Source organism: Populus trichocarpa, chromosome 10 (genome assembly GCF_000002775.5).
Source record: "Populus trichocarpa isolate Nisqually-1 chromosome 10, P.trichocarpa_v4.1, whole genome shotgun sequence".
NCBI classification, from domain to species: domain Eukaryota; kingdom Viridiplantae; phylum Streptophyta; class Magnoliopsida; order Malpighiales; family Salicaceae; genus Populus; species Populus trichocarpa.
In genome coordinates this window covers 11,600,270-11,621,180 of record NC_037294.2, presented here as the reverse complement: position 1 = coordinate 11,621,180, position 20,911 = coordinate 11,600,270, and the positions used below count along the sequence as shown (strand labels likewise).

Genomic DNA, 20,911 nt, shown 5'->3' with positions numbered 1-20,911 from the left:
TAGTTCTCGTAGCTTCTTTTATTAGACTCCAGGTGATAGTGTAGAAATTAAACTTAATTATCATCAGCCTAGCAAAGCACTCGGTCAGTTTAGGTGTCTTTTTGGATTTTACTCCAAACGATTCCATCGAACTAACCATATAACATATCCAATATATAGTGGAGTTTTAATAATATTGACACATATCCCAAGTAACCTTTGGAAGTATATCGCTATATATTGACAAAAAAAGGTACCATTGAAAAATTATTAGGAACATTCAAATTTGTATTATTGTTGTTCGTAAAAATTGCGATTGTTTTTTAAATATTTTTAATTTTAAAATATATTAAAATGATTTTTAAAATTTATTTTTAAAATCAACACATCAAAACAATTCAAAACATAAAAATAAATTTTAATAAAAAAAATAAATTTTTTAGAAACACAGGTTACCTCCGTTTACAAACGCTCTTTTAATTCTGTAAAGTTGTGATTTATGAATGTTTTTCATAATTTTTTGTGGAGATAAAAATTCAAGGAAAAAAATTATAAAAAATTCAAGGAAAGAAGATTAAATTGAAAAATCACATGATGGATCTCAAATCAAATGAAAAGGTTATTTTTGAACCATTTATTTTTCTTTTTATTCTTCTATAATCCCTATAGTTTCTAAAATTTCAGTTCCAGTTTGAAGATTCATTTTATTTATTTTCTAGTTCTAAAGTTTGAGGAGTAAGAGAGAAAGTCATTAAAAAGGAATAAATAAAAGAGAAATTCATTAATTGACAATATCTTAGTGACAAACAACCCATTTTGATATTAACGAGTTCTATTTAAAAAAAAAATTAATTAATGTAGTTTTAGACCTTGTCTTACTTGAAATTATAGATTAGGGTAGAGAGAAAATCTCTTTATTTTTTTTAGTTTGATTTTGTATTTTTTTATCAATTTAAAAGTGTTTTAGACTCGATGACTAGTTTATTGGGGTTAATGATATTTATTAAGTGCATAGTTATTAAACCTGGACCGGCTCAGCGGGTCGACCCGGGACCCAGTCAACCTGATGGCTGGACTGGTCTAGGTAAGCCAAAAGACCGAGGTAAACAAAAACCTGGCAAAACTCGGTTGACCTAGGTGACCCAACAAAACCTGGTTAAGACCCACTTTTTTTTTTTAAATGTGTTTTTTCTCTTAGCCAAAGAGACTCTTTTTTATATATATTTTTTAGTTGGTTATTAACCATTTTCAAGGTTTACTATATAAATACTAGAATAATGTTTTATTTTTTCAATGTGAGATTTGAAACTTTTTAGTATATATATTTTATATTCACATGAAAAAAAATTATGTTTTTTTAATGTGGAATAAAAAACCTTTTTGATTTAAATACTTCAACTTCAAAGATAACATAGTATATTTTCAATGTGGAATACAAACCTTTTGAAATAATCTTTTAAAGTTCATTATTTATAACATGTATAGTCTATATTCATATTGATTGATTTTTAATTTTTTCATATAAAATATTAAAACTTTAATTTGTTTTAAAAAAAATTATGGATTGACTCGGGTCAACCCGTGTAATCTAGGATTCGGTTCCTTGACAGGGTCAATCTCCATATGGAGTCTAATAACCATGATTAAGTGTAAAAATAAGTTTTTTTTTTTAAAAAAAAAAGAAAAACTTAAAGCAAAATTTTGACTAGTCGAAATCTTGGCTGATAGATAATGTATTGTTTGCCCTTTAAAAAAACAAAGAGAGATCCAATGAATGGACCTGGCCTAGCAGGGCGATACATGTTTGGCCTTCTTTTAGTTGGGCTAGATGCTTCGGCTTGGCTCTTTTGTGTATTTTTGTTTCTTTTCTTTTCTTTTCTTGAATTTAATTTGAATGCAACATAAAAAAGGTTTAACGTGATGTTTCAATTATCGTTCAATGTAGTCATGATTCTCAAGTACTATTATATATTGTTATGGGAATGCTAATTTTTTTCCAAATATTACGTGCCTACTATAAAAAATAAAATAAAATAACTCATGAATATTCTATTAAAATAAAATTATTATTTTCTGAAATTTTAATATATGTTTTACATGATTTTATCACATTGATTAGTTTTTTTTTTTATTTCCTTCCAGCCATGTATAAAATATTGAAATATTGTTATAATATTTTTTAAAGATTTTGATTTTATGATCATGTTAGGATTTTATTTAGAAATTAAAAAAAACTAATTCTCCCCAGTAAGTCATTGTGCAATGAGACTTAGAATATTATTCATTGTAATAATATAATTATAACCTTATCTTAGAAAAAAAAACCCCTCTGAATTAAGTATCGGAGGCAAAGTTGTTTTTTCATCATTACAAGATTGTCTTTAACATTTTGTATAGATTTATATTTGTTATTTTTCTTTTTTTTAACATAAAAATTACTACTTTAGCTTTAAAATAAAAAAAAATCTAATGCATTCTACCGAGAGGTGTCTCAGTCCTTTTATTTTTTTTCAAAATATAATTACTTTGATGCTCATGAAAACAAAAACAATGTAATTTTTTTCATAAGAGTTTATGGGTCACTTTACATTGGTTTATTGTAAATTTTGAGGTTGTTCAAGGATATTGATGTAATTGTAATGTATCAATATTATTTTTAAAAAAATTTGTTGACGAGTGCAATTGCGGATGGCCCCACATTGTTTAGGCAACGCATGCAAGACCGTTAAGCCACCAAACGCTGCCTTCCAATATGGTATTTCGAAGATATTGATGCTTTTTACATGATGGTGTAGTGTGTGCACCAAAAACACCTTTGATTTGATATCAACAACTATTTTTTTCTTTTTTTTCTTCTTTTTTTTCTCTTCTCTTTCTCCTCCTTGAATTTTACACTAGTCCCTACAAGGTTTCAAACTAGCCTTTTCAATTTATTTTTTCTTCACATTTAGTCTTTATCCTTTTGTTTATTGCTCCATTTATTTTAGAATAAACTATAAAATTATAAATATTTTTTAATTTCACCCCAATTTTTTTTGTAATCTATCAAATTACAAATGCTTTTTAGTTTCACCCTTACTATTTTTTAATATATAAATAATCCATCAAAGTACAAATATTTTTTAATTTACCCCATGCTATTTTTTTAATATTTAAACTTTTGTCCTTATTTTTTAATTGATATTTATTTTGTCTGGTGTTATTTCTATTATTTTTCTTCTAAATTTCATCATTTTTAGGTTTTTCTCTCTCAAATTTTATCCCAATTTTTTATGTTACTATTGTTCTTATTAATATTTTTTTTATTAATTTTATCGTTCAAAATTAAATTAGTCAAAAATTAAGCTTTCTAATTAAACTCAAGTTCACGATTTCACGAGTTGCCAATTTTTTCTGTTACTATTGTTCTTATTAATATATTTTTTTTATCAATTTCATCATTCAAAATTAAATTAGTCAAAAATTAAGCTTCCTAATTAAACTCAAGTTCTAGATTTCATGAGTTGCGAGTTTTAAAGATTGTACTATATTTAGAAGATTCGCCTGAGTTAGTTTTTTTTTCCTTGTCAAGTGGTGTTTTCCTATATGTATTTAGTTTTGTTTTGTGATTTGTTTGTGGTTTGTCCTTTATTGGGTTAGCCCCCCTACAATTTGTTTTTCAATTTCAACCATCTTATTTTTTATCTTGTAAATAATATATCAAATTACAAAGTTTTTTCAATTTCACCCGCCTATGATTTTATAATCTTTCAAATTCGATCCTCATTCTTTTAATTGCTATTTATTTTGTTAATGATCATTTTTTTTATTTTTTTCAAATTTCATCCTTGGCTTTTTTCTCTTCAAAACCTACATGTTTTTTTTGTTTGGCTTTTGCAAGTTTTTTTTATTAATATTTTTCTATGATTTCATCAATCATAATTAGTTTAGTTGAGAATTAAGTTTCTTGTTTGAACCTTAGTTTAAGATTTATCGGATTGCGAGTTTTAGAGACTAGATCATATTTAGAAGGTTCACCTGAGTTTTTTTTTTAAGCTTATATTTTTTTTATTTTTAAAAAATTTACTTTATTATTTTATAGTTTATTTTTTATTAGGTTAGCTCTGGATTCATGAACAAAAGCACCAGTTTTTTTAAGTTAAAGCAAGCTATTAGCTGGGCCAAACAAAGACTCTAACCGGGAACTCAAGTTCATGATTTCACGAGTTGTGAGTTTTAAAGATTATACTAGATTTAGAAGATTCGTCCGAGTTTGCTTGGTTTTTTTTTTCCTTTTTAAGTTGGTGTTTTCTTATATATATATATGTATATATATGGTTTTGTTTTGTTATTTGTTTGTGGCTTGTCTTTTATTGGGTTAGCCCCCTCTACAATTTATTTTTTATTTTTCAATTCCAGCCATGTTATTTTTTATCTTGTAAATAATATATCAAATTACAAAGTTTTTTCAATTTCACCCGCCTATGATTTTATAATCTTTCAAATTCGAATCTCGTTCTTTTAATTGCTATTTATTTTGTTAATGATCATTTTTTTTTTATTTTTTTCAAATTTCATCCTTGGCTTTTTTCTCTTCAAAACCTTCATTTTTTTTTGTTTGAATTTTACAAGTTTTATTTATTAATATTTTTCTATTTCATCCATCATAATTAGTTTAGTTGAGAATTAAGTTTCTTATTTGAACCTTAGTTTAAAATTTATCGGATTACGAGTTTTAGAAACTAGATCATATTTAGAAGGTTCACCGTTCACCTGAATTTTTTTTTTAAGCTTATATATATATATTTTTTATTCTTTTAAAATTTTACTTTATTATATTTTACAATTTTTTTTTTATTAGGTTAGTTATAGGTTCATCAACAAAGGTTCATCAACAAAAGCACCAGTTTTTAAAGTTAAAGCAGGCTATTATGGGCAAAACAAAGACTCTAACCGGGGCAGGCTATTAGCTGGATACGGTAGCAGATAGGCTAACAAGGGCATCATGGTAATGTAACAGAAATAGAGGCGTGTTTGGTGAGAAATACACAAAGAAGGGAAACACGTAGTAAACCCAAAAGTCCAAAACGTATGCCGCCCCCCCCTATTCTCTCTCCAAAAAAAAAAAAAAAAAAAAAGAGAGTAAAGAGCGAGAGAAAACGCCGAAGACAGGAAAGGAGTAGTCTTTACCAAGTTATAGAGTCAGTTAGCTCAAAGCGGGTGTCTGTGTCCCCTCTTAAACGCAGGCACAGCAGCGATACTTCAAAAACAAACCGTTTAAAATAAAAACAAGAGACCGTTAAAATCCTTCCCGCCAATCGCCATGGTTGCTCAGCTTGAGCACCACCTTCAACAAGACTCTCCAGCCGCCTCCTTCTCCTCCTCACTAGAAGACCATGTTCAGAAGACAAAGTCTCTGATCTCCGCCCTCAATTTTGTCTCTCGTAATCTCCCCCTCCCTCTTGATCTTTTCAACACCGTCTCTTCAATCTATTCAGATGTCGGTAATGCTGATTTTGACGGTGGGGCCCAAGAGAGAAGCCAATTGGTATGTTTTCTCGAGATGCCCTTTTGGTTTCGGGGGTTTTGGGGTTTGTTTAATTTTGTGAATTTGGGTGTTTTTTGGGGCAACTTGGATACTCTGTTGGGGATTCATGTCACAAGTTTGGAAATTTGGGGTTTTTGAAGGGGAATTTATTTATTTATTTATTTTAGGATTTTGTGGTGTAAAGGAGAATTTCGAGGTTAGGGATTTTGGTGTCATGTCAATTTTGTGTTTTCTTCTCTGCATATGTGAAATTGCTTCTTGTTATGTATGGAAATATTATGGATTATTTAACTAATATTGCATTCCTTTTCAACCCCAATATTGTGATTGTGTCAATTAAGTTATGCAGGGTAGAGAATTGTTAGGGTTAGGTTTCTTTGTGGTTGCCAGCTAGGATTTTGTTTTGTCATTTTTAATCTTTGGACTAGATATGTATGTTTGGTGTCTTTGTAATGGACTATCAAAGTTGACAGTATTTATTAAAGATATACACGTTTATTGTTGAAAAGTCCTGTGGCTTCCCTTTTCTTTTCTACAATGGTCTCACTGGTGTGTTACCTTGTTTAAAGACTAACATGTGGACGAGTTTTGGTTTTCTTTTCTGATCTTCTGATAGGCCTTTTATTCTAGAGTTTTATAATCTCTTACATTGAGAAACAAGACGTCAACTTTTTATTTTCCCAAACTGTACAGTGTTTCTTTCCAATGGAGATTTGCCTGTTAACTGCTCTAGCTGTTTGAAGTTGATATTGCAATTGAAGTCTGTAATTCATGTGTTAATTTGTCATTTCTGATCTAGCTTCTGGTGGAATATGGATTTAACATAACACAGCAGGGTAACCCTGGGATTTCCATCAGAACTGATTTGATGACTGGATTTGAGGATGCACTATCAAAGCAAAGGCTAAATTGCATGTCGGGTTTTTCTCTGGCAGAATTGAGGGAAAATCGATATCAAAGCCACATCCTGCATCGCTTGAATGAACTCGAAGGTTGCTATTTCTTGTACATAATCTTCACATTCAGGATTTCACATTATTTTGTCTTGCTCATGAAATGCTTCACAAGGTAATTTTAATTCAGCTTGCTTGCTTGTCCTCGTGATTTAGCATATTGTTGGTACTTGATTAAGATACCTTATTCACAGAGCTGGGCTGCTATGCCTGCTGATATTGGGGCTTAATGATTTTTTTTTTGGCTGGCAGTTATTTTGGCAACTTGTTAATAATAGTAACAGTGTCCTTTCTCTATTCGTTGATTTGTCCTTGTAGACAATCCTTGGAAAGGATTTATTGATGAGTTTTTATGTGTTGGATCAGAACTGCCTTCAACCAGAGGTGAAGACCTGCAAATGAAATGTTTACTCGAACTTCATGGACTCAAGGTAAGTTCAATTCGTTAAAAGTGCTCTGAAAAGTTTTGTCAAGTTCGTGCTTGCCTTTTGTACTTATACTTGATAGAGTACAAGTTGCAATCTGAATTGGATGCAGGTAACATTTGGTTCTTCTAATACCGTGATTGATGCTTCTCCAAGAAACCTGTCTGCTTGAGTGGTGAAACAAATGAATATCCAGAAATATAATAAATCTGCTTTTCCCCTTCAGAAATAGGAAAAGCTTAATTGCTTATCTTTCAGGATTGATTTCCTTAAGGATTTTGGAGACCTGTGAAGAGAAGCTAGATTTAATTAAATTAGATTAATTGTGGTTGACTGGTTTCATTTTAGTATCTTACATTTTTTGTTAGACATGTTGCTAAAGGGGCTTTTGGATCCATGGTGATAGAAGGGCTCTGTTCACTGTTTTATTTGGAAATTGAGGGATGAATTTTTTTCTGGCAGCTAGCAGAATTGCAAAGCAAAGTTCAATCTGAAGTGAGTTCAGAGTACTGGCTTCGTTTGAATTGTATGTTTCCTGACAAGCAACTTTTTGATTGGGGTATGATGCGGTTGCCTCGTCCTCTATACGGTATAGGGGATGCTTTTGCCATGGAAGCTGATGATCAATTCCGAAAGAAACGAGATGCTGAGGTTATTTCTTCTAATGTTCATTTTCTCTCTGTGAAACCATCTCACTTACAAATGGGGGATTTTTGGAATCTGGGCATTTGTATATAATATCTGCTAGAATATCCTATTGTCTGATTAACTAAGGTGGCAATCTAAAACTTGATAGTGTTGACTGGGGTCCTGAACTGCTATGCTGGTGCTATGCATCAATCTTAGCTGTCAATCATTGGCATATGATGTCAACTGAAATAAAAGTCATCTCTCTCTAAAGATAATTTTCTTCTCAGAAGAAACATAGCAAGTTGAGATGAAAAAAAAATTGAGCTTTGAATAATAAGATTTACAATGCAATATGATAACTAAGAAAATAAAATTTGTTTGCTGTTGAATATATTGTTTTCTGTTGTATGCTCTCACTTGGTGAAAATCTTCAATGCAGAGGCTGTCAAGGTTAGAAGATGAAGAAAGGAACCATGTGGAGACTAGAAAAAGAAAATTTTTTACAGAAATACTTAACGCTGTCAGAGAGTTCCAATTGCAAGTTCAGGCTACTCATAAAAGGAGAAAGCAAAGGAATGATGGGATCCAGGTATTCTATTGTCTTTCTATCTTGCCACTTACTTCATTCCTGCTAATATAAAACTGAGAAGCGCAGACATTTGCATGGATGGGGGATTTCTGAACCTTTATACATGGAATTTATATGTTTAACTGAAGGGATAGCCAAGGAGGAGTTGAATGAATCAGAAGTACACATTATTAGTAAGGGAGAGGGGATTGGATATCACATCCAAAGGAAAAGTTTAGATGGCAATCTTCAAAGCATTCTTATGTGATAGTAATATGAAATTAAGTCTTCTTTGCCATTAGAATGTTCATGTAAAGCTAAATTGAGTTCTGTGATGGATCTGTGTCTTGTGACTAATTACAGAATGTTAGAAAGAAACTAGTTAATGTAACTTTCAATATTTTTCTGTAATTCCAGAAGATGAGATCTGTTGTTAATTTATTAGGTTGACTGTTTATTACTGTTCTTAGAATAGCATATGATAGATGAATGCAAATCATGTTACTGTTTTTTGACAGGCATGGCATGGAAGGCAAAGGCAGCGTGCTACACGGGCAGAGAAACTGAGGCTCCAAGCCCTGAAGGCTGATGATCAAGAAGCATATATGAGGTTAGTAAAGGAGAGCAAGAATGAACGACTTACAATGCTTCTTGAAGAAACAAATAACCTACTTGCTAACTTGGGAGCTGCGGTCAAGCGCCAAAAAGATTCCAAACATTCAGATGGCATTGAACCTTTAAGAGACTCAGAAGCTGATTCTCCGGAGTTGGATGCTTCAAGGAATGAAAGTGAACTGGATACATATCCTGAGGAAGATGTCATCATTGATTCTAATCTTAATGATGATACTGGTGATTTGCTTGAAGGCCAACGACAATACAACTCAGCCATTCATTCGATTCAGGAGATGGTAAATAGTGAATCTTTATTCCCTGCATCATTTTATCTCTGGGTTTTCCTATGTGGATCTTTTGTTTGATTTCCATTGTTTAAATTCCAATCATTTTGCGTGTCTCCGCAATGAGTAAGCTAGTTGGCGTGTCGTTTAGATTGCCATACTCTTGTAAGAATGACTAGATGAGAGTTAATTGGTGCTTGCAAGTGAATGCTCAAGGATTAAGCTGTTTATTGACTGGTCCCTTATAGCAGTTCCCTTAAGCTTGAGTGTTTGGCAACCTGTCCTAGCTTTTGAGTCCAAGCACATGGAATTGGGTCTTAGAAGTGGCTGTCTTGTGCAAAAGATTATGTCCTGATAAACCTTTTCAAGATCTTGCTTAAGCGGGTTTGGTCTTCAGGATTGCTTTTCCCATTTATTTGAGATGGATAGACAGTTGAGTTTCGTTGCATGGATTGCTTCATTTTGTTATTTCTTTTGGTTTATAGATAATATGGTTGATTTATGAAAGCACAGCTAATCAGCTGATTTCAGCATCAAAGGCTAACTGTTGCCTAGTTTGAGGACATGCAAATTGTGAGGGTCCTATGCTTTGGATGTGGACAGGCTATGGGAATTTTCTCTCCTACATTTTGTAATAGTTTATGGCTGTTAAACTGGAGATTTAGGAGTTGTAATTTGATGAGGCAGTGCAAATTATTGTCAGTTGCTGAAATGATGTCTGATGACTAAAGGTTGGTTGGAAGAGATTGATATGAAGTCTTTATCTGCCAGCAGCTAAATAATAATGAGTTTTGGGGTTTATTTTAAGAGGTTGTTTAATGTATAAAGAGTTGGAAAAATATGTGAAGATATCGTTTATGCTAGAATAATGATGGGATGGGTTTGGAGGTGATTAGAGAAGGAAAGGAGGAATTTGGAGGTTGCTTATGTGCTGTGAACAATACTTGGTAAGTGTAGCATCAGAATTTGGAGAGAGAGAGGAGGAAGAGACAACGAAGCTTTCAAAACAAGGGTAGCAAGAGGAATGATATCACACCAGTCAAGTTTGCTTCTAGTTGCTAACCAAAACACTTTGGGTGTGTTTACTTGTGGAAAGTATTTAAACTTTGCAAAAAAACAAAGATTAAACTGCTGCAAAATGTGCTTATTGGTTAGAGGTGTAACTTTTTGTTTGAAAATAGATTTCTGCTTTCCACTTTTCTGGAAAACTGGAAAGCAAAAATTATCTGCTCAAATGAAGACCTGCATTTTTTTTAACATTTTTTCCTGTTCATTAGAAGATCCATCATACCCTGGACTATACAATGGGAGGTAACCCCCCCCCCCCCCCCCCTAATAATCTGTTCTGTCTCTGCCATGAGCAGAATTTGAACCATGTTGCTCAGTAGTCAGTACCACTCCAACCTGCTAGTTACACCTGTTGGCTCTTTTAATATAGACATTCCTGGTATTTTCTAGTTTTTGCAGCTATGTTTTGTCGTCATGGAGATTATAAGAGATGAAGATGAAAAAAGTGTTTTTTTATATCCCAATAAACCTAGTGTTAGTATTCCACTATTGTTGGTATTTATTTTCTTAGATTCTGTGTTTCTAGAATTCGGAAATTTTAATTGTAACATTCTAACAAAGCTGGTGGTCATCATGGAATCAAAGAAAAAAAACATTGACACTCAGAGTTCCTATAAGATTGCAGACTTAAGGAAGCTGCCAGTTACACCTTTTTTGTCCGAAGCAGCAAATATTATGTTTCTGCCTGCCCATCATTTATAGAATAGGACTCCAAATTACTAAATAATTTAACCTGAAACTAGTAAGGATTCAGCATACGAGACCATGTTAAGTGCCACCTTGGTTGAACTCTTTTTGGGGCTTTATAGTAAGAAAAATCCTAGAACTGCCAAAATATGATACAAGTTCAGAATAGGCAGTATATCTTCCCATCGCAGCATCTTCATATATGTGGCTTATATTGAGCTTTGATCCCTGGCGCTGTTTAGATCATGCAAACATTTTAAGGCGTGGAATGGTGATTGTAAATTCCAAGCAACTTTTGTTGTTCATGCTGCTGTTAATCAGAGAATCTAACTGTTTGTACATTGTAATGCAGGTAACTGAGCAGCCATACATACTTAAAGGTGGACAATTAAGATCATACCAGTTAGAAGGGCTTCAATGGATGCTGTCTTTATTCAACAACAATTTAAATGGAATTTTAGCTGATGAAATGGGGTTGGGGAAAACAATACAAACAATTTCATTGATAGCATATCTCAAGGAGAAAAAAGGTGTGTGTGGGCCACACCTGATAGTTGCTCCAAAGGCTGTTCTACCGAATTGGATCAATGAATTCTCAACATGGATTTCAGAGGCTGAGTATGCATAAAGACTTATTTACTGTGTTTCTTTCTCAGGGTGCATTTGCGTGAGTAAGCATGCTCATGTGGTGCTTGCTTCAAAATTTCTAATGTATTTTCTTCTTCTTCATCCAGAATTAAAGCTTTTCTTTATGATGGATGTCTAGAGGAGAGAAAGGCAATAAGGGAACAGTTATCAAGAGAGGGGAATCTTCAGGTGTTGATCACGCATTACGATCTAATCATGAGAGATAAAGCATTTTTGAAAAAAATTCAATGGCAGTACATGATTGTTGATGAAGGTCATCGACTAAAGAATCATGAGTGTGCTCTGGCAAAGACTATTGGAGGGTATGGTGCTACATGTGTACTAACCTGCCTCATTTTTTATTTTGAAGTTTATGTATGTCCTCATGAGCTCTATGTTTAGGTCTTTTAATTGTTTAAGCTGAATCTCTTTCAATGTTCATTTCTTTGCTACATGCATCCATTGTTTGCATGGTTGCATGGCATTTGGTCATGTCATTATAAAATCTTAGTAGCAGCATGATGGTTGGCTAGGTTTGGATCTTAACAGTTTTTGGATAGCAAATTGTTTTTGGATTGAAAAATGTACTTTCCAGAGAAAGTGCTAGGAATTTAATTAACTTTTGCCTGCTGACTGTATGAGCATACTGGATCTGTCCAGTTGATGCCTGGATTTGCGGGCAGCATCAGGATACTTATTTGAATTATTCCTTTTCTGTTGCGACACTGATTCTTTTTTATGAAATAATTGAAAATTATTTTTCCTATCATCTTTTTTACTTAATAAGATTCAAATTGTGATTATCTGGGCACTGGCATGATACTTTACAATGTGTTTTGAGGTGGTTGCTCTTTTCTGTTGAAAAGTTGTAAAGATTTCTTATGTCCTCAGTTTTATTGGAATCCAATAATACTTGGACATCATTTCATAAGACATGGTTAAGGCTTTTCTAATTGAATTTTAACTCGCATGCAGCTATCAGATGAAGCGCAGACTTTTGTTGACTGGGACTCCAATACAGAACAGCTTGCAGGAACTCTGGTCCTTGCTTAATTTTCTCCTCCCGCATATTTTTAATTCTGAGGATAAATTTGAAGAGTGGTTTAATGCTCCCTTCGCTGATCGGGGTGAAGTTTCTCTCACCGATGAAGAACAACTATTGATTATTCGTCGTTTGCATAATGTAGGTGCCCTTGAAATTTCAAATTTGTTTCGCAGTCTTCTTGGGCCTTTATCCTGATTCATTTCCATGATTCTCAGGTTATAAGGCCATTCATATTGAGGAGGAAAAAAAATGAGGTGGAGAAATATCTTCCTGGGAAAACTCAGGTTTTACTAAAATGTGATTTGTCAGCATGGCAAAAAGTTTATTACCAGCAAGTTACAGAGATGGGCAGAGTTGGGCTGCATACTGGTTTGTCGCTTCTGCTACCCAAAGTTTCTTCATGTTCCTGAGTTCTTAACAGTCTTTGTTTGTCGGTGCAATTTTGAATTTTTTGTCATTATATGCTATGATTGTTTGGCATTTCCTGGGATCTATGTTTACTGCCTTTGGAAGGGAAAAGCTGCTAGTTTTTTTGGGTCTTTCCCACCCCTTTCCTTTCCTTTCCTTTACCCTCACAGAAGCTCCAGAACTCATTTGAAATGCTAATTAGCTACCACTACGATTTTTTCTGTGAAATAGCTTGATTACCTGTGTATTTGTTATCATCAATCATCTTCCACTTTCTACAGAGAACTTGAAGTCATGTTTTTCCTCTATATATCTGCCTGCTATGCTTGCTCATTTTCCTCATCTGATTTACGTGTGTTTTTTCTTGTGTGTGACCTCATCATTGTGTATCTTGGTGGTGTTTATCCATCTTGTGAAAGTACTCACATAAAGTGTTAAAACTTGGAACTTAATGAGAAAACATCAATTTACAGGATCTGGAAAATCTAAGAGTCTGCAGAATCTGACGATGCAGCTCAGGAAGTGTTGCAACCACCCATATCTTTTTGTTGGAGATTATAACATGTGGAGGAAGGACGAAATCATGAGAGCATCAGGGAAGTTTGAACTACTTGACCGCCTTCTCCCAAAACTTCATGCAACTGATCATAGAGTCCTGCTTTTCTCACAAATGACTCGTCTTATGGACATTCTTGAAATTTATTTGCAACTTCATGATTACAAGTATCTTAGACTTGATGGCTCAACTAAAACTGAGGAAAGAGGAACATTACTAAAGAAATTTAATGCTCCAGACTCTCCTTACTTCATGTTCCTTTTGAGCACTCGTGCTGGAGGTCTCGGTTTGAATTTACAAACAGCAGATACTGTAATAATTTTTGATAGTGACTGGAACCCCCAAATGGACCAGCAGGCAGAGGATCGTGCCCATCGTATTGGACAAAAGAAGGAAGTCAGAGTTTTTGTTCTGGTTAGTGTTGGATCGGTTGAAGAGGTGATCTTGGAGCGTGCGAAACAGAAGAAGGGCATTGATGCCAAGGTCATCCAGGCTGGACTTTTTAATACAACGTCCACAGGTATATCCTACTCGAATTCCATGCATTTAGCTAGAAAGTATCCATTTAGTCAAGAAGGAAATGTTTCTTTTGTTTGCTATTGCTCCAACCAGGGGCATGCATTTACTCTCTTATTGGCAAGGTGTTATTGCTTCAGTCTGCTGGATAATTTTCATAATTTTTGCTCTGACAACTGTGGATCATCCATGCTTCAGTATATTAATGTTATTTTGATAGGTATGCCATCATTGATTCGATCTAGAAAAAGTTGTAGCATCAAATACATGTGCACATTCTTGAAACCACTAATTATAATTAATAATTGAGCAAATAACCAGGACTGCAGTGAGCACATTGGTCTGGACATATCTTGGACTTGCTACAACTACTGAATAGGATAAAGCATCAAGTCTGTATGTTGGCTGACTTGGTTCTATATTCTCCAGCTGTTTTACAGTCATGATTTCAGTTATTGAAGAACTGTGTCATAGGAACCTGTGGTCTATTCATCTTCCCATCTCAACATCATGTTCTCCATCATTTATGGAATTAGTCACTTGCTTCTTTCGCTTTTCAACTGAAATCTTCTCATAAATTTTGATGATTGGAATCATAATGAGCTGGACTCAATCTCTGCCAGGCTTTTTTTGTTCCTTTTGGATGAATTGAACAATGCATTAATGTGGCATGTCTTTGCTAGTGCAGCTCAGGACAGAAAAGACATGTTAGAGGAGATTATGCATAGAGGAACTAGCTCACTCGGAACAGATGTCCCAAGTGAGAGAGAGATCAACCGCCTCGCAGCCCGTTCTCAAGAAGAGTTTCGGATTTTTGAGGATATGGACAAGGATAGAAGAAAAAAGGAGGATTACAGATCTCGTCTCATGGAAGAGCATGAGGTACCTGAATGGGCATATCAAGCACCTGATAACAAGGAAGATAAGGCCAAAGGTTTTGAGCAGAATAGTACTGGTGTCTTGGGAAAGCGGAGAAGAAAGGAGGTAATATACAGTGACACATTAAGTGATTTACAATGGATTAAAACTGTCGAAAATGGAGAAGACATGCCCAAATTGTCAGGTAAAGGGAAGAAACAAGAACATACTCGGTCTGAAGCCAATGATTCTGCCAGCAATAGTGCAAGAACAGACAAAAAGGTTCTGGAAATGAGGAATGAATACACGCCTGTGGCAAGTGAGGGCACAAGTGAAGATACCTACGCTTCAGCCCCCAAAAGACCCAAGTCTGACGAGGCAGTCTCCCAAAAACCAGATTATCAGGTTTCAGAAAAATCTGAACAAGGTGGTGGAGAAAGTGGTTTGAACAAGCATATATTTACTTGGAATACCTATAAGAAGAAGAGATCCAGTTATGTTATTCCAAGTTCATCATCAAACACTAAAGGGCAGAATTCCAACGGAAAAGGAAATGGTTGGGCTTGATGTAATTGAGCAAAATATCGTCACAGTTTAGTGATGGGATGATCCGAAAGCATCCCTAAGGCCTCTGCCTTTCTGATTGCTGCTGCATTGCGCCAGGATTTCTTTGGGGCTGCCATTGTTGTCCTATGAAGTCGCCTCCTTTAAATGGGTTGCTTCCAGTACTTGCTCCCATGCCTGCTCCTCTATGTCCATTGATTCTAGCATTTGTAACATCAGCAGTCAATGCATCATTTTCCCAATTTAATTGCACCTCTTATTATCATCACATTTCAACCGCATACAAAAGGTGAGGGCATAAGATCGCATGGTGAAAGGTGAACCTAGATGTCTGCATGGCTATTACCACTCTTATATTCGTTGGCACTTGTAACATATTGGCAATAATGTGAGATTCCCTAATTTATGAAGTGCGCATTTATTATTATTTATGGCTTTCAAGATTATTTTTCATGTGGGAATAAGGCTTTTGGCGAGGAAGACATCTGGAGTTCATCCTTGGATTGGAAGATGATGTTTTCTTATGAACACACTATACCTGAGAATGATGTTTTCCTTTTGAGACAGCAGCAAAACGAGATGATCCAGCCAAAATACAGAAACTAAAAAACTGGTAAAAATTCAATACCGATAGCCTCGCCAATAATGAAAGAAAAGGAAAAATGCGAGGAAAAAATTCAAGTTTGCTTTCCAAATCTTAACGGTGTCTTTTATTTTCAACTGTCAAACCTCGAGAGGCTATGCTCCTGCTCAGAAACCAGCATGCACCTTTTCGACATTCATCACAGTTCTGATAGTCTTGGAATTTTGATCGAGTAGGTGGGAAGCTAAAGCGAAAGACTTCTCTGAAGAGCCAGGAAACTAAAGTAACTCGACTACTGTAAATAGATATAGCATGTATGAAATGATAAGAGAACAGAAGCTCAACAATGGAGAACAGAAATTGAAAGTCTGGGCATTATTATCCACTATAGAGTGCCGTCACATTTTAATCAACTACTCTGGAAGCCCCAGACGGACAAAATGTGATACAAGGATGATACGGAAACATGGAAAGATCTCCCTAAACCTATGCTACAGACAACATCAATTATGATTTGATGCCGATCATAGCTCACAGCAACTGTCCTGGTCATGCAAGCTACGATTCAAGAGAACAGTCAATCCAAAATGCTGTCACTGTCTCCTACATCAATGTGTGCCAAAGATAACTACTAATGAAACAGAATCTGCTAAAGAAAAATACTAAAATAAAGCACAATTTTATTCCTCTTTGTTAACTTCAAGTTTCTCCAGTTTCGTTTCCAACTCATGCTCATCACCTTCACCTTCTCCAGACTCTTCCTCATCATCACCTCCTTCAGGATCATTCTCATCAAAGGATCCAAGCCTATCTGGGAATTTCTCAAACATTTCCTTCACCTCATCAATGCCTTCATCTGAAATAAAATTCCCATCAATATTCAGAAATTTAAACTCAGGCTTCTGCACCACTACCCTTGCCAAGACTCGAGCCCCAGCCCTTCGTATAGAATTGATGCTCATATCAACTTCCTTCAGCTGGAGATGGCCTTCTTCCAAGACCTTACTGATCTGGATAGCACCTTCATCCTTGAGTTCATTTTCAGCCAAGTTCAACTTGGTAAGATGTTGCTTCTCTGCTATACAAGCAGCTACAATAGGAGCAGCTTCAGCTGTTATGTCATTTCCAGCTATATCCAGGACTTCCAGTGAGGGAGCTGATTCCTTTAGAGCTCTAGCTATAGCCATGGCACCTTCATCTTCCAAATTAAGATAGCTCAAATAAACTTCTGTCAAACCAGCATATTTGGAAAGAGCTTTACTCAGAGCAACTCCTGCTTCCACTCCAAACATATTGTCTCGCAAATCAAGCTTCTTCAAATGGGTGCAAGTGTCAAGAGCTTCTGATAAGGCAACTCCTCCTTCAGAGCCTACCCTTGTGGAGGAACATCGAAAATCTTCCAGTAAGGGAGAGCGCTTCACAACCTTAGAGATGGCAAGTGCTCCTTTGTCTCCAGTCATATTGTTATGAAACTGAAGAACCCTAAGCTTCTCTGTCAAAGGAATTAATTCACAGACCGCTTCAGCAGCTTCCTCTGAGATGCCATTGTTCATTAAGTAGAGCTCCTCTAAGCAACTCTGTGACCTAAGGAGTGCCCCAAAAGCCCTAACACCCTTCTCACCCAAGGCATTATTTGAAAGGTTCAAGGACTTGAGAATGCTACCTTCCAAAGCAGTGGAGAATATATTCATTACTTCAAGTGCTTCTGCCTCTGGTCTTCCAGCAATAAAATCTGACAGGTCAACTTCCTTCAGCTGATTCTTAATGGAGGCCAGAATGGGTTCAGCAACACGAGCTGCTTCTAGACCAAAGCTTCTATTGCTAAAGCATATTTTAGTGTAAGAATTTCCTGGCTCTTTTAATGGCTCAAGTGTTTCCTCGGCCTCCTTCTCCTCAATAAAGGATCGCGCACCTTTAGATATATCAAACACGGTGTCACGGGGTGCACTAACTTCTTCGGACACCAAAACTTCTTTGTCGTCCTTACTAGAAGGGCCTCTTTTGAGAACTTCCAAGATTTGCTTGCTGCATTCCTTGGCATAAAGCTGTACTGCAGAACTTCCGTCACCATCTGGCTCCTTTTCATAGTGTTCATTTGCAGTAGAAAAAGCACCATCTTCGATTTTTTTTGCATTCTCCTCAGCCTCCTCCTTGCTCAGACTGCCATATTTCTGGGTGAAAATCGACTTAGTAGTGAGATTGTCAGTAACACGAACCACAAGCATTTGCCTTGTGTTCTGACTAGGGGGCCACAGCTTTATTGAAAATGGTCGGGGCTGTGACTTTGACTCAGTGGCATCCATTTCAGAGAAACCTGCAGACATTCACTGACAAACTTTTTCATGTTATCCAACGGCCCAATTGAGAAAAGAAAAGGAAAATAAGAAAAGCTGAAATATTCTTAACAATGAACAAAGGCATATTCACAAAATTAAGGTTAGAAAACACTCAACCATCCAATTCTCAAGCTTGATGAAAGTAAAGAAACTAAAAAATACAAAATATCAAATAGACAAAATGCTTATAGAGGTAGTAAGAAAGAGCAACCCCGGGATAATAATGACTACGAACTAGATTCTATATCCAAGAAAGTATATCTGAACGTTATTTTATTCCCAACAAGAGTCATCAAAGTGAAAAAAATAAAATTTTAAGCATCTAAAATCTACCAAAATGCTAAGAAGGCTGATTCTATCAGAAAACCTAAAAAACCTCCATTAAATCACAAACATAAGGAGAGTCACGCGACACGTATAAATCATTTCCAGACCCCAACTAAAAAAAATGAGATGCGATCAAACTCACCAGAAGGTGCCTTCGCATAGCATTAATATATTATTAATTCAACGAAAATAATTGCACGGATATCCTTCCTACAGAATTCCAATTTTATTATATCTAAAATACGTCACTACCTTTTACATAAAAGAGATTCAATTTTTCAGTGGAAATGATATATCCCTCCAATTTTCTACCTATATTACTCGTTTATATATCATCTACCCATTTTTCTATCTCGCAGACAAAAAACACTATCAACTTATTAACATTTTGGGTACAGAAATTGCTAATAAATAATAATATAGCAAAATAATATTAAGAAAAAAAACAGAGAGATACGCAAAAGCGAATAAAATTAGCGAACGAATAGTATAATAACACGTGCGAGCAAAGAACCCCTAGATCTAATGCTAGGACGATAAAAAAAAATCTTTATTAAATCAAGAAAAGAAGTGGGAAATGTAACAGATCTAGCGATATCGTATCACAAGTTATATCAATCAGTCATAACAATTAGAAAGCAGAAGAAGCTTAAGAAATGTAAGATTTAAACAAGCGAGAAGATAGGATTGGAGAGAAAAAGAGGGAAAGTACCTTCCCCTTTCTCTCTCTTTCTGTGCGAATCTGTTTGTCTTTGATAGCGCGTTAACTGTGTATGCTTAATATTATTATCAAGAAGTAAGTACCCCTAAGAGCAGAGGCAGCTAAATACTCTATGGATCTTTATGTATAGTGAGAGAGGGTGTGTGCGCGCGTGGAGGGAAATGGAGATTTCGAGTGGGAGTGAAAAGCAGGAAGGGACTTTCAAGTTCCCACACACAAATACTATACTCGTAGTAGGTTTTTTCAGGATTTCTCTCTCTGGACGCACATACCTCGTGTTATTGGACTGTCTCTCTCGGGCTCTGCTCGCTTCGTCACGCTGCTGTTTGGCGTTATTTTGATGTTGGGCCTGACTTTGAGCTTACAGGTTGACTAGATTCAATTGTTTTGTTTTATTACCCCCTGGTTTAATGGGCCTGTGATGCTTCAAAACCAAATTTGCAAGTCCTGTCAACGTGGATGTGTGTAATGCTCGTACGAGCAAATGTGCATTTATGCATGAATTATTGAAACCTAGATGATGGCAACTGCAATCACTTTTGACAATCTCTTCAAATTTTATTTTTTTTTTCACCGAGAGGAAAATTTGCAAATTAATGAAAGGTTGGAAGCGATGTTAAATATATCTTGTAGATTATAGTGAATAGACATGGATTATGTTTTGTATTGTTATTTATGTTTAAATCCGAAATAGTTACTCAAATCTAATCCGGATAGAAATTGATTTTTATACTCGAACATGATGTAATTAAATTTCGGGTACTTATTATATATATATATATATATATATATATATATATATATATAATCTTTTAAAAAACATTAAAATTATTTATTCATCTTGAGTTGAGATGGGGTAAACTAAGACCCATAGCCCACCTGAAAGTTGACTTCTTATTTTTAAGTTTTACCTCTTGAATTTTATCAATTTGTGTCCTTATTTATCTAATTCGAGTGAGGTTATCATCCCTAGTGATGATTACACAGGTGATGAGGAGTTAAATGAAAGGAGGCAAAATGATATGACTGACTCCATATAAAAATATTAAAATAAAATAAAATAAACGATATGACTAAATAATTGTTGATACAGCGCAACACATTATTTGGTGTTTTGATTATTATTATTATTTTTTAATTTGACTGATGAACAATTTTTTTAAAATTTATTTTTTAAAAAAATTTATTTTTTAATTTTCTTTATCTTTGGTTATATAACCTATTCCATGAATTTAGTTTTTTTTTTAATTTCAAACTTTAATATTAGATATATTAAAACTGGGGCTTCATGATTTTTTTTATTTGTTTTCTATAAATTTATTTTGATCTCATGACCCGAGTCATGGATTCAACAGTTAATCCCGGTTGACTTTGATTATTTTTTTGGACGCTTTTTGCAGTTGATTTTTTTTAATTTCACCCTTAAATATTGGATTGGTTAGAAATTATGTTTTATAATTTTTTTATTTACTTTTTTTATAGATTTTATCCCAATCCCATGACCCGAATCATGAGTTTGATAGGTTGACTCGATTCATGTTTTTGGGTTTATATATATATATATAATTTCACCCTCCAATAACTCAATCTTTTTATTTTATTTTACCTTTCAATATTTGTTTTACATGAAGTTA

General features: G+C 34.6%; 2 protein-coding genes across 6 annotated transcripts; one reads left to right on the top strand and one right to left on the bottom strand.

The window, feature by feature from the left end:
• Positions 1–5,077: 5,077 nt before the first annotated feature.
• On the top strand, positions 5,078–15,737 carry LOC7474225 (probable ATP-dependent DNA helicase CHR12). 4 transcript variants are annotated; one of them, XM_002315751.4, is made up of 12 exons: positions 5,078–5,506; positions 6,342–6,498; positions 6,826–6,890; positions 7,347–7,535; positions 7,954–8,103; positions 8,601–8,993; positions 11,089–11,354; positions 11,471–11,686; positions 12,339–12,546; positions 12,624–12,777; positions 13,290–13,892; positions 14,577–15,737. In XM_002315751.4, exons 1-12 carry the CDS (start codon positions 5,282–5,284, stop codon positions 15,311–15,313), a joined length of 3,363 nt encoding a protein of 1,120 aa, XP_002315787.4. In that variant the 5' UTR covers positions 5,078–5,281; the 3' UTR covers positions 15,314–15,737. The 4 variants fall into 4 exon arrangements, with proteins under 4 accessions (XP_002315787.4, XP_024466564.2, XP_024466563.2 ...); XM_024610796.2 differs by having other exon boundaries at positions 6,339–6,498; XM_024610795.2 differs by having other exon boundaries at positions 6,306–6,498.
• Positions 15,738–16,240: 503 nt separating this feature from the next.
• LOC7474224 (RAN GTPase-activating protein 2) lies at positions 16,241–19,522 on the bottom strand. Of its 2 annotated transcripts, none has more exons than XM_024610798.2 (2): positions 19,269–19,522; positions 16,241–18,220 (listed from the first exon to the last, which is right to left on the bottom strand). In XM_024610798.2, exon 2 carries the CDS (start codon positions 18,215–18,217, stop codon positions 16,574–16,576), a length of 1,644 nt encoding a protein of 547 aa, XP_024466566.1. In that variant the 5' UTR covers positions 18,218–18,220; positions 19,269–19,522; the 3' UTR covers positions 16,241–16,573. The 2 variants fall into 2 exon arrangements, with proteins under 2 accessions (XP_024466566.1, XP_002314715.1); XM_002314679.4 differs by having other exon boundaries at positions 16,241–18,207.
• Between the last annotated feature and the right edge of the window lie 1,389 nt (positions 19,523–20,911).

What these genes read in the sequence shown, in the direction of transcription:
- LOC7474225 (XM_024610795.2), top strand. Translation starts at nt 5,282, where the DNA reads ATGGTTGCTCAGCTTGAGCACCACCTTCAACAAGACTCTCCAGCCGCC. An exon ending in CCCAAGAGAGAAGCCAATTG is followed by an intron (nt 5,507 to 6,305) that starts GTATGTTTTCTC and finishes TTTCTGATCTAG; the next exon opens with CTTCTGGTGGAATATGGATT. An exon ending in TTCATTCGATTCAGGAGATG is followed by an intron (nt 8,994 to 11,088) that starts GTAAATAGTGAA and finishes ATTGTAATGCAG; the next exon opens with GTAACTGAGCAGCCATACAT.
- LOC7474224 (XM_024610798.2), bottom strand. Translation starts at nt 18,217, where the DNA reads ATGTCTGCAGGTTTCTCTGAAATGGATGCCACTGAGTCAAAGTCACAG.